The sequence below is a fragment of the Protomyctophum parallelum genome (genome assembly GCF_964188405.1).
Source record: "Protomyctophum parallelum genome assembly, chromosome: 4".
NCBI lineage: Eukaryota > Metazoa > Chordata > Actinopteri > Myctophiformes > Myctophidae > Protomyctophum > Protomyctophum parallelum.
Window position 1 is genome coordinate 52,136,302 of NC_139700.1, and position 13,992 is coordinate 52,150,293.

At 43.1% G+C, this 13,992-nt stretch overlaps 1 protein-coding gene across 3 annotated transcripts in view; it reads left to right on the forward strand.

Annotated features, from left to right (window-relative positions):
- Nucleotides 1-13,992, forward strand: part of dyrk4 (dual-specificity tyrosine-(Y)-phosphorylation regulated kinase 4) — a 413,072-nt gene that overhangs the window by 6,629 nt on the left and 392,451 nt on the right. For all 3 annotated transcript variants that reach the window (XM_083763037.1, XM_083763036.1, XM_083763035.1), the window contains 6 exons: nt 146-309; nt 1,728-1,864; nt 7,932-8,072; nt 10,585-10,723; nt 12,163-12,247; nt 13,154-13,326. In XM_083763037.1, the coding sequence (XP_083619163.1) occupies nt 146-309; nt 1,728-1,864; nt 7,932-8,072; nt 10,585-10,723; nt 12,163-12,247; nt 13,154-13,326 (839 nt within the window). The remainder of the gene's footprint in view (nt 1-145; nt 310-1,727; nt 1,865-7,931; nt 8,073-10,584; nt 10,724-12,162; nt 12,248-13,153; nt 13,327-13,992) is intronic.

Consider the following 13,992-nt stretch of genomic DNA (forward strand, 5'->3'; position numbering starts at 1 on the left):
CATCACTTAGAGAAGATTTTTTTTTTTTAATTTCGACGTCGGGTCTCGGGGGGGGGGGGGGGGGGAAGGAAATATAGAGATACAAGGTTTCTGCCCTGACAACAATAATTCTGCCGGTGATTTATTGAACGATCTCTTATTGCAGAAGCCCTGAACAACTTCCAGGACCAGCTGTCGGAGTTCGAGCACGAGGAGATCATGGACTTCTCCGAGGTGTGGTTCATGGGCCTCGGGGCCCAGAAGATCCAGGGCTCCCTCACCGCCCCGCAGAACTCTGGCTACGACGACGAGCAGGGCAGCTACGTCAGGGTAAGGATCAGATAGACACTAGGCATGTAACGATATATCGTATATCGCGATATATCGATATTATATCCCGACGATATGTATCGATTTATAATTAAAAAAAATCGATTTTTCTTTTTTAGGGGGGGGCTACTGTGTGATAATAAATGTCAGATGTAATCATATTCCATCATATTCACATGATTTTGTAGAGAAATGAGACAGTAGAGGCCTGCAGAGGGGAGCTGTATACGTGTCTGTGACTGTGCCCAGGTGATGGTCGTTATTGATGCTCATTAATACATCAAGGAAGGCAATCTTTGCAATGTAGTTGTAAAATTGTGAAAAAAGCTTTGGGGGGAAGATAAATCATTAAAAAAAAAGAAAAATTGGTCATTTGTCTGGAAAATCATTGTGTTGAAAATATTGTTAAAAATCGTATCGTATCGTATCGCAACTAGGGGGTGCTAGAGCAGGGCAGCTACATCAGGGTAATGTCGATGTGCTGGAGTTGTTTTTGTCGACTAAAACTGAGACGAAAAATGTTCGTTGGCGAAAACTACATGGAAACTAAATGAAAACTAAACTATAAGACAATTCCATCAACAGATAAAAACTAGACTAGAATGTTAGGGAGGAGGGACTAGTGGACGATTGATCAGTATAAGTCATTTTACACTTGGTTGCATGCTGAACATAGCAGATCTACAAGCTCACAACGCGTCACAGTGAGCTTGTAGATCGGCTATTTTCAGCAAGTGTAAAATCAGCCATTACGACGGCATCAAGGCCCGCCAAAACACATTTTAGTCGACTAAATCAACTGTAGATTTAGTCGACTAAGACTAGACTAACACTAAAACATTCCAGGTGACTAAAATGTGACTAAAACTAAATGAATACTGTTCAAGAGACTATGACTAAAACTAAAATAAAAATTTGCTGCCAAAAACAACACTGCGCTAGAGACACGCGCTTCAGTTTTCATTTCACTTCAGTATCTCATACTGTACATACTGACATTGACATGTGGGTGGGTGGTTTGGTACGGTATATGACATCACAGACGTAATGGTAGCAGCGGGTGCAAAAATGTAACAAACAACATACATAGATAGAACATGAAAACTATGGGTAAATATAGTGGCCTTAACCCATTCTGACCTGAGATCAGATTCAAAAAATGCCTATTACATCCTGACAGTTTCATTATTAACCCATTCTGACCTGAGATCACATTCTAAAAGTGTCTTCGATTTTTCAAAAATAGCAGACCTACAAGCTCGTATCGCGCCACTCGGTGGCGCGATATGAGCTTGTAGATCTGCTATTTTTAAATAGCTAAAGCATGACATGATGCTGACACCAAAATGGGTTCCCGTTCAGAAAGCAACACATGGCAGTTCTAATGATGTAAACGAAGGGACTTTCTCTGTGTGCAGGTGCTGCATGACCACGTGGCCTACAGGTATGAGGTTCTGGAGGTCATCGGGAAAGGTTCCTTCGGTCAGGTTCTGAAGTGTCGCGATCACAAGACCAACGAGATGGTGGCCATCAAGATGATACGTAATAAAAAGAGGTATGTGTCTGTAAATTCCCTTAAAGAGTGAGTGAGTGTGTCCTTCGCGTATCTTGGAAACCATCCGACCAATTGCCTTTTGATGAATTGAACAATGTGGACCCTGTTGTAAACAAGTGTAATGCTTAATTGGGTCGTCCACTCACAGTTAACAGTCTTTGTATTGAGTTTGTGCTGGAAATGTACTGTAAATTCTGCAAACTGTTAATAAATATTTCAATCAATCAATCAAAAAGCCTAAAGTTCAATGGATTGTTCAAAGACTGCAGCTTAAATCAGAATGTGCATACTAAAAGTGACACTAAGACTAAGTTGCTAAAATACTTTTAGTCTTACTAGAATTACTAAAATTACTAGGTTTAGGTTTCTGGTTTAGGTTTAGGTTTATTCTAAGTGGGGAACAAATAACCTTTTTTTGCATGGTGGGGAACATAGAACCTGGAGAACATTATAGGTACGCTCCCGAAAAAAACTGTCACCCAACGCCGGGTTTGCTTCCTGGCAGAGGGTGCCTCCGCGGCTTGGCTGGGGCTCTGCCAACGAACACCAACGGACATTTTGACAGATGCAGGCATTTTGACAGACGCAGCTGACGGCGATAATGTTTACTGTGTGGGTGTGTTTTGTGAATGTTTTCTTCTTTCTGTTTGCCTGGATGAAGTAAGCTCGGCTGTATACAGTAGCCTAGCTGCCCTATACTGTATACACAGGAGCTGTCACAGTGGCACCGCAAATGTCGCACCCGAAATCAATGCTATTGCCTTCAGCTGTGTTTATCCGTCAAAATGGCCTGCTATGAAGAGGCTTTATTGGCGGGGTTGGTACGTGGTTGTAAGCCTGCAGGGGGATTTGTATTGCGTCTGTCTGCCAGCTCAGTGGCCTTGTGGTTAGAGTGTCCGGCGTGTCCGCCCTGAGACTGGGAGGTTGGGGTTCAATCCCCGGCCGGGTCATACCAAAGACTGTAAACAATGGGACCCAATGCCTCCCTGCTTGACACTCAGCATCAAAGGGTTGGATTGGGGGTGTAAGTCCCTGCGACATACTAGCGTCATGTCCAGGGGGTGTACTTGTACATCAAGCTGCCTCACGCTACAGAAACAGGAGATAGGCTCCTGCCCTATGGGCCTCATGGCTACAGAAACAGGAGATAGGCTCCTGCCCTATGGGCCTCATGGCTACAGAAACAGGAGATAGGCTCCTGCTCCTATGGGCCTCATGGCTACAGAAACAGGAGATAGGCTCCTGCCCTATGGGCCTCATGGCTACAGAAACAGGAGATAGGCTCCTGCTCCTATGGGCCTCATGGCTACAGAAACAGGAGATAGGCTCCTGCCCCTATGGGCCTCATGGCTACAGAAACAGGAGATAGGCTCCTGCCCTATGGGCCTCATGGCTCGGCAAGGCTACTTACTTACTGTCGGTGGAAACCTTGTATATGTCCAAAATAGAATCCAATATAGTTATTATTTTAGACAAGTCACAATCTCGTGTTAACCCATTTTGACCTGACATCGAAAAAAGGAAAAAAATGAAATACCTATGTTTCTATATCAGTGGTGCTCAATATTTCATGTCAAGGACCCCCAGAATTATCTGTATTTGGCCGCGGACCCCCATCTGAAAATATGTAGTTTCAGGGATGCCCCCGGAAGCAGCGATTTGAGTAAAACACGTTAAGAATATATTTTCAAAGATTTGCGCCACATTTTCACGATTCTTCAAAAATAGCGGCACCGAGTGCCACGCTACGAGCTTGTAGATCTGCTATTTTTCAACCACTAAAGTAGAGCAGAATGCTGGGGTTAATACTTTTCATTGGTTACATTTTTATGAACCACATTCACTTTCACAAAAACAAAATGCAGATCTACAAGCTCACAATATGGGTCCTATCTGGGGTGCCGATGCTTGAAGGCAAATAATTGATATTTACCAAAGCAAATAGACCCTTTATTGGTCTGTAACTCAGAGGGAGTACAAATGGAACCCTTCCTTTTGGTTCCATTTATTTATACACTCTCAGAGTTATTTTAATAATGGCGTGGGTTGGGGTATAAAAATATCAAATGAGGGGTCTGTCTGTCTGTCTGTCTTTTTTTGATTGATTGAAATATTTATTAACAGTTTGTAGAATTTACAGTACATTTTAAGCACAAACTCAATACAAAGACTGTCAACTGTGAGTGGACGACCCAATTAAGCATTACACTTGTTTACAACAGGGTCCACATTGTTCAATTCATCAAAACATTTAAAGACATACAAACATTTAGAGACATACAAATAGACATTTCTATGTAGCTAAGTTCATCATATGGGAAGCAAAAAAGGGAAAAGATACAATATACAGTGAGGGAAAATGGGGTGGGGGGGTGGGGGGGATTAGGGGATAGGTCTGCCACCTATAAGCCTATAATGCAGAGTCCAAGAAATTAAAAAAGCCACCACTCTAGCCCATTCTGAACGGGCACCCATTTTGGTGTCGGCATCATGTTATGCTTTAGCTATTGAAAAATAGCAGATCTACAAGCTCATATCGCGCCACCGAGTGGCGCGATACGAGCTTGTAGGTCTGCTATTTTTGAAAAATCGAAGAGCGACTGACATTTTTTTTAATCTGATCTCAGGTCAGAATGGGTTAATCAGACCAGTGTGTGTCCAGTGGAAACCTCGTATGAATCTGATCTCAGGTCAGAATGGGCTAGAGAGTGACTGTTACGTGTTGACGGTCACTTAACCCATTTTGGACTGAGGTTTTATGAAAAACCTCATGTTTCTGTATCAGTGGTGCTCAACCTTTTTCATGTCAAGGATGCCCCAGAAGTATCTATATTTGGCCGCAGACCCCCCCCCATCTGAAAACATGTAGTTCCAGGGACCCCCATAGACCCCCCCCCATCTGAAAACATGTAGTTCCAGGGACCCCCATAGACCCCCCCCCCCCATCTGAAAACATGTAGTTCCAGGGACCCCCATAGACCCCCCCCCATCTGAAAATATGTAGTTCCAGGGACCCCCATAGACCCCCCCCCCCATCTGAAAATATGTAGTTCCAGGGACCCCCATAGACCCCCCCCCCCATCTGAAAATATGTAGTTCCAGGGACCCCCATAGACCCCCCCCCATCTGAAAATATGTAGTTCCAGGGACCCCCATAGAAGCAACGATTTGAGTTAAAAAACGTTCGCTCTGAAAGAATATTCTATTCACAGATTTGCGACACATTTTCACGATCTTTAAGATCTACAAGCTCGTAGAGCGGCACTCGGTGCCGCGCTATGAGCTTGTAGATCTGCTAAAGTATAACATTTAAAGTATAACATAATGCTTGAAACACCACAAGGGGTTCCTGTCCAGGATGACTTAAGACCGCCACTAGTGGTTTGTGGAGCTACTGTGAGCTCACCCAGGGCTTTTCACACATGCCTCGCATCAGTCGCGTGTGATCGTTTTTCCTCGTTCCTGCCAGATCGGCGAGATCCTGATTTAGATGGATAGGACAGACAGTCGGCACCTCAGGGTGTCGGGCTTAACTGTCCTCTTCCCTCTGGGCGTTTTATGACGGTATCGATTATCTCTTAAGGCTTTTGAAGATTATACGTCATGTGGCAGCCAAGTCTGTGGACTTTTTTAATGTTTGTTTAGAGCACTTTATAAGACGTAAGACCATGTGGTCAATATAAAAACATCTTCTGACTGATTCCGTTTTTATACAATAACACAAATCTAATGGAAAACACAGGATCAACCTCAAACTAATTGCAAAAAGTGTTGAAAATGGCCTGTACAGTGTGGCCACCATAGACATCTATTATAAGGCAAATATGTTCTAGATTTCCTTTTGCTTTAAAGCGCAAATAACATGCATTTTAAAACTGCTTTTAATATTTAATATCATATTGTCTATGTCCCTCAAAGTTATTTCTAATGGTTTGAGCCTCAATCACCACTCTGATATAACCAGGCCTTGTCATTTCTTTCTGGACTTTGAAAGCAGTTTTAGCTGCAGTACCACAATGTCCTGAGGTGGTGGGGGTGCTGATATGCAGATTATTTAATATTTGAGTCATTATAATACTGATGCTATATAAAACCAGGCTTGTTTCCATGCCATGCCAGCTTGGAAAATCAACAATGGTGACTGAAGAAGAGGAGGAATTATACAAAGTAGGGTGACATTGGTGACATCACGATGAGGCTAAAATCAGTCGAGCTGTTCCTGAGAGCAATTTCCATTAAAACACCTGATATGATATGAAGGCCTGATTGTTCAAAATTGGTTATTTGTGGGGATAGAAAACACACATGGGAGCCCCAAAAACACAAAAGAAATTGAAAAAGTTGAATTTTATGTTATAGGTCCTTTAAGTACCATATTGTGACATGTCAAACTAGGGGGTTTTCATGATGCTGAATCCATTCCAAGCATTAGTTTTGCATAAAAGAAACTCCTTGGGCTAAAAACGGCCATATAGCCGTCATCACAAATGTGATGATAGGCCAGCACATTTTGGCCAAGTGGGCTATGGCCGTTTTTAGCCCAATGAGTGAGATGTACTTTTTAGACAGAATGGGCACCCCTCACTTTGTGTGGGAAGTTGTATTTATACAACGCAGTTTCGGGAGAAGAGACCTCCCCTTCCGCTTGACCTTAACCACTCCTCCCCCATTATCAACAACTCCTCCCTCCTCATCAAACTCACCTGCCTTTCATTATCACCCAGCCAATCACCACAGTATAAATACACCTGCGATCTCTCAACCAAGTTGTTTGGGGCAGCGGTGGCCGAACGGTTTGCGGAGCGGTCTTGATATCGTGAAGGTCGCTATAGTTTGTATCCCCGGACCGGCACGTTAAAATTACCACCGCTGAAGTGCCCTTGAGCAAGGCATTGAACCCCTACCATGAAATGTTCTATGAGCAGGGCCTGGCTGTAAACAAGTTCTTGAGCTTAGTCCAGTTACCCTGGGTAAACATGGTACCTTTCCTTTCACTTGTAGACCAGCTATTTTCACTATTCTTCAAAATCGCCATCCTCCTCCACCCCAACCTCCTCCTTCCGCCTTGATTCTCTAGGAATCCAGGGGGGGGGGGGGGGGGGGGGGGGGGGGCGTTCAGTGTGAAAATCTCAAGACTCGATTGATATGAGATATATCATATATCATATCAATCGAGTCTTGAGATATTCACACATCCTGGGAGCGATATGTCTCATCACTCCCAGCTGGCATATACAGCGTATTTTTAGCATGAACGTGTCAGTGTAATCTTTCCTGTCAGAGAAGCATCACCATTAAATAACAATTTAGATTGGGACATGTTTACATGACGACAGCGTAACATGGTGGTCGGCACTGGTCGCGAAGAAAATACCACATGTTGGTGTGTGCGTGTGTGTGTGCGTGCGTGTGTATATCATTTTTTTCTCCTTTGCTAAATATCCACAGGTTGACAAACTAGAGACGATTTTTCAAAAATAGCAGACCTATTCCTAGCGCGGAACCGAGTGCCGCGCTACGAGCTTGTATAGGTCATGCTATTTTTGAAAAGTCGTGAAAATGTGGCCAAATCTTTGAATATATATTATTTTAAGAGCGAACGTTTTTAACTCAAATCTTTGCTTCTGGGGATGTCCCTCCCTGGAACAACATATTTTCAGATGGGGGTCGGCTGGCCAAACATATTTCTGGAGGTCCTCCTTGACATGAACATGTTTGAGAACCACTGTTTTTCAGAAACTGTCAGGATTTAGAAGACATTTTGTAGAATCGTCCTCATATGGTCTAAATGCATGGGTTTTTAACCCATTCTGAACGGGAACCCATTTTGGTGTTAGCATCGTGTCGTGCTTTAGCTATTTAAAAATAGCAGATCTACAAGCTCGTATCGCGCCACCGAGTGGCGCGATACGAGCTTGTAGGTCTGCTATTTTTGAAAAATCGAAGACACTTTTAGAATCTGATCTCAGGTCAGAATGGGTTAATAATGAAACTGTCAGGATGTAATAGACATTTTTAGAATCTGATCTCAGGTCAGAATGGGTTTTTTAATGATCTCCGCCTGCAGGTTCCATCACCAGGCTCTGGTGGAGCTGAAGATCCTGGACGCGGTGAAGAGGAAAGACAAGGACAACCTTCACAACGTGATCCACATGAAGGATTACTTCTACTTCCGCAACCACCTCTGCATCACCTTCGAGCTCCTCGGGTATGAGAGCACACACACACACGCTGTCGTTGAAAAGATATCTAAAACACAAAGTAACTAGTACTAAATAATTAAAGTTAATATGTAGTGGAGTATAGGTGTAAAGTAATGAAGAGTTGTACTTAAAGGGACACAGGACCCATAGGACAAGGGTGGCACAGTCGGTAGTGTTGTCGCCTCACAGATATAAGGTCCTGGGTTAGATTCCCGCTGGGGACGCTGTGGGCACTGGGGGCGTGTTCCCTCCTCTGCGTCATCGGGGCCCATACCAGAGGCGGGGTTGGCGAAAGGGCCTTTCTGTGTGGAGTTTGCATGTTCTCCCCGTGTCCCCTAGGGTAGGTACCCTCACATGTTCTCCCCGTGTCCCCTAGGGTAAAATAAATTAATAAAAATAACCCCCAAAAAAAATTGGCGACCCCCTGAGGTGACCAAATGGCGACGCCAGGTTGAGAACCCCTGGAGTATGGGATGAGAACCGGTACCACATAGTGGGAAATGAGAACCCCTGGAGTATGGGATGAGACCGGTACCACATATATGGGAAATGAGAACCCCTGGAGTATGGGATGAGACTGGTATACCACTACACATAGTGGGAAATACAGGATAAGCTTGGATTGAACCCCTGGAGTATGGGATGAGACCGGTACCACATAGTGGGAAATGAGAACCCCTGGAGTATGGGATGAGACCGGTACCACATATATGGGAAATGAGAACCCCTGGAGTATGGGATGAGACTGGTATACCACTACACATAGTGGGAAATACAGGATAAGCTTGGATTGAACCCCTGGAGTATGGGATGAGACCGGTACCACATAGTGGGAAATGAAGCTTATCCTTGGATTGCTTTCATGCCTCCATATCTAGCGGGGAACAGAAGATAGTCTTGTGTTGTGTGGCAGACAGACGGCTTCCCGTGACCTTTCTAGAGGGCGATTTGGGACCGAGCAGCACCTTGTCTTGTGTTACCGTCACTGAATCCCTTAGTTAATGCCTTGATTATAGCCCTATCTCTTTACCCTGCTTGCTTCATCATAGTGACTGTGAAGGCTCCCCTTACACCGGAGCCCAAAGAAGATTATGCCTATTACCAAGTAGCAGGAAATAGCAGGAGGGCATGCACGTCCGTCCGTCCCCTCTATCTGTCCCCGGAGAAATCACGTAGGCACGCGGATTGTTTTTCCACCGTATGAGTTTAACAGTTCCGAGTTTACGGTTCCCGCGCCAAACTATTTTAATTTAGTATGTGTCAGCCGCAACCGTAGGCTAACATCACATTTAGGCTTAGCATGTATTTTTATTCAGTCTAGTTTATTCCAGGAGGAGGAATAAACACATGAATACATCTTTTTATATAGATGTATTTATTTATATATAGTCCCGCCACCCTCGAGAGAGACCCGGAAAAATAATTCCCTGTTCATTTTCCTCATAGACTTTTTCAAAAAGTAATTAGTTGTGTGGTCCAAAATATCGTGTTGTTGTTGACGTTGTGGTGTTGTTGACGTTGTGTTGTTGTTGACGTTGTGGTGTTGTTGACGTTGTGTTGTTGACGTTGTGTTGTTGTTGATGTTGTGTTGACGTTGTGTTGTTGTTGACGTTGTGTTGTTGTTGACGTTGTGTTGTTGTTGACGTGGTGTTGTTGACGTTGTGTTGTTGTTGACTTTGTGGTGTTGTTGACGTTGTGTTGTTGACGTTGTGTTGTTGTTGACGTTGTGTTGTTGTTGACGTTGTGTTGTTGTTGACATTGTGTTGTTGTTGACGTTGTGTTGTTGTTGACGTTGTGGTGTTGTTGACGTTGTGGTGTTGACGTTGTGTTATTGTTGACGTTGTGGTGTTGTTGACGTTGTGGTGTTGTTGACGTTGTGTTGTTGTTGAAGTTGTGTTGTTGTTGACGTTGTGTTGTTGTTGACGTTGTGGTGTTGTTGACGTTGTGTTGTTGACGTTGTGTTGTTGTTGACGTTGTGTTGTTGTTGATGTTGTGGTGTTGTTGACGTTGTGTTGTTGTTGACGTTGTGTTGTTGACGTTGTGTTGTTGTTGACGTTGTGTTGTTGACGTTGTGTTGTTGTTGGCGTTGTGTTGTTGTTGACGTTGTGTTGTTGTTGACGTTGTGTTGTTGTTGACGTTGTGTTGTTGACGTTGTGTTGTTGTTGGCGTTGTGTTGTTGTTGACGTTGTGTTGTTGTTGACGTTGTGTTGTTGTTGACGTTGTGTTGTTGTTAATGTTGTGGTGTTGTTGACGTTGTGTTGTTGTTGACGTTGTGTTGTTGACGTTGTGTTGTTGTTGACGTTGTGTTGTTGATGTTGTGTTGTTGTTGGCGTTGTGTTGTTGTTGACGTTGTGTTGTTGTTGACGTTGTGTTGTTGATGTTGTGTTGTTGTTGACGTTGTGTTGTTGTTGGCGTTGTGTTGTTGTTGACGTTGTGTTGTTGTTGACGTTGTGTTGTTGTTGACGTTGTGTTGTTGTTGGCGTTGTGTTGTTGTTGACGTTGTGTTGTTGTTGACAGGGTGAACCTGTACGAGCTGATCAAGAAGAACAACTTCCAGGGCTTCAGTCTGCCTCTGATCCGACGCTTCGCCCACGCTCTGCTGAAGTGTCTTCAGATGCTGCACCGCGAGAAGATCATTCACTGTGACCTCAAGCCGGTAGGCATTTTTCATTTAGACCTGAAACCGATTCTACAAATGCCTTCTAAATTCCGACAGTTTTCTGAAAAACCCATGTTTCTATAATTATATGTCAGTGGTTCTCAAACATTTTCATGTCAAGGTCCCCCAGAAATATATGTAATTGGCCGCCGACCCCCATCGAAAAATATGTTGTTCCAGGGACCCCCCCAGAAGCAAAGATAAAAGAGTTAAAAACGTTCACTCTGAAAGAATATATATAAAGATTTGCGCCACATTTTCACGATTTTTCAAAAATAGCAGACCTACAAGCTCAAGCGCAAAAAGGGTTAAGATTAATTTTGGGCTTTTTGCCTTTATTGATGGAGTACTTTTCGCTGTGCTGTACTTGTACTGTACATTGACAATAAATGTAATCTCATCTCAGTACGTGGAGACGAGGAGAGAGGGACGGGAAGTGACATACAGCAAAGTTTGTCAGGATCGGGACTCAAACCTGCAATTAATGCTGGCTGCATTAGCCCATTCTGACCTGAGATCAGATTCATAACGAGGTTTCCACTGGACACACACTGGTCTGATCAACCCATTCTGACCTGAGATCAGATTCTAAAAATGTCAGTCGTTTTTTTAGATTTTTCAAAAATAGCAGACCTACAAGCTCGTATCGCGATATGAGCTTGTAGATCTGCTATTTTTAAATAGCTAAAGCATAACATGATGCTGACACCAAAATGGGTGCCCGTTCAGAATGGGTTAGTAGACAAGATCGTCACCGCTAAACCCCTTATCCCTAAACTTCTTTGCCTTTTTTTTTTTTTACTATTTTGCTAAACATTTTTGAATAGTTAAAATGGCCAGTCTACAAGCTCACAACGTGTCAAATGTAGATTGGCTAGTTGAACTATTCAAAAATGTTTTTCAAAATAGTAAAAAAAAGAAAAAAAAGGCAAAGAAGTTTAGGGATAAGGGGTTTAGCGGTGAGGGAAATGGAGCCGTTTGTGCCTGGACCTGAAAATAGGCTTTCTACAAGCTCACAAACAACGCGTTGCAGACGCAGAAGCATTGCAGATCTGTTATTGTCACTGTTTATGAAATATTTTGCACATTTTTGACAACGTGCGCCTATAATTACTTACTCAAAATATAGGGTTGCCAGGTAGACTGAAAGTTGTTAACATTATGGAACGTACAATAGAACAAATCTGATTATGCTAACTGCTAGAGCTATAGCGCCCCCATTAGGGGAGTCACTGTACTGTCAGCTGTGTTTGGACCAACATTACCCCTACAACGCTGTGACTGTATGGTACAACGGCACCCCCTGCTGGAGTATATAAATAAATCCTGTGTGTGCATAGTACTGTATACCCTGACATCTTGAATAAACCAAACTGTGAAGAAGCAGGTTAAAGAATAAATAAATAAATGCTGTGGTGAATAATGTTTGTGAACAGGAGAACATCCTCTTGTCCCAGAGAGGACCGGGGGGCAACATCAAAGTGGTGGACTTTGGTTCCAGCTGTTATGAACAGCAAAGGGGTGAGTTTGCTTCAAATAAATTATACATTTGCTTTTTCAGGATTCAAATTCGAAATTATGACCGTGTTTCAATCTTATAGATATGCTACTTTTTTCACATTTTATTTGGATTTTTCAAATAGGCCTACAAGTGAAATACAGTGAAATACAAGACACAACACATTGTATATAGTCATAGCACGCCATAGTACATATGTATAGCATAGTAGTATATATATAGTTTATATGTATAGTCTCATAATATAGATATTCCACTGTTACTTTCTTAGCTTACGCATGTTTCATGATAAATGCTTTTATGTGATGTATTCCCATGCTTTTTGTTCTTGCTTATTGTAAGTCGCTCTGGATTGTAAATTGTAACACAACAGTACAAGACATCAAAATGACAGAAAAAGTCAACTTAACACTACATACATACAGTACTAAGAGACACATATACGCACACACACACACACACACACACACACACACACACACAAAAATAAATAAGGGAACGAATGTGTGGGATTAATGACCATTGACAGAGAGCAGGGAAAAGTATGAGTTCAGTAGTGAAAGATGCACGGTTTGCACCATACTGTAGCAGCCAGATTTACAGAACATAATATACTCAACTACAGTCAATGTAGTGTCAAGAACTGCAAGGAATGGCATCCGCATCAGAGCAACCAAATATTGTAGATCTGCGACTTTTAATTATTTTGTGTGACGCTGTAGTACGATCAAGTATGGCATTAATGTACGGAACAAAACCCACACAAAGTTAGAACATGGAGATTTCTTCCCGACAGCAATTGTAATAATAAAAATAATAATAATGTTTTTATTCCTATGCAGATATGTATTTTATCGTGACAATAGTGTAAAAATAATCCGTTTTCCTTCCTTTTCTCCCCCTCTCAGTGTACACGTACATCCAGAGCCGGTTCTACCGCTCCCCGGAGGTGATCCTGGGTCAGCCCTACAGCATGGCCATCGACATGTGGAGCCTGGGCTGCATCCTGGCCGAGCTGTACACCGGATACCCCCTGTTCCCTGGGGAGAGCGAGGTGGAGCAGATCGCCTGCATCATGGAGGTAAATGGTGCATTTATATAGCCCATTCTGACCTGAGATCAGATTCATACGAGGTTTCCGCCGGACACACACACTGGTCTGATGAACCCATTCTGACCTGAGATCAGATTTTTTTTTAAATCAGTCGCTCTTCGATTTTTCAAAAATAGCAGACCTACAAGCTTGTATCGCGCCACTCGGTGGCGCGATATGAGCTTGTAGATCTGCTATTTTTCAATAGCTAATGCATGACATGATGCCAACACTAAAATGGGTGCCCGTTCAGAATGGGATAATGGCGCCTTTATCCAAGGCGCTTACATAGATTGTGTCATTACATTCACCCATTCACACACACATTCATTCATACACCGATGGCTGTGGAAACCATGCAAGGCACCAACCAGCACATCAGGAGCAATTAGGCGTTCAGAGTCTTGCTCAGGGACACTTGATCGACACTAACTCTGGGGGAGCCCACAGGGTTCGAACTGGCAACCATGCGGTTACCGTTCAGCCTCTCTACCCCTGAGCCACTTGGTTCCATTTGTACACCCTCAGAGTTATAGGGGGTCATTGAAATTAAAATGTTTGAAAACCACAACAGAGCCTTAATTAATATAATCTTTAAGGAAGTAGGGAAGCGGCCCAGAAGTATAGGAAGAGTTAATCAGTGTGCATAAAGCC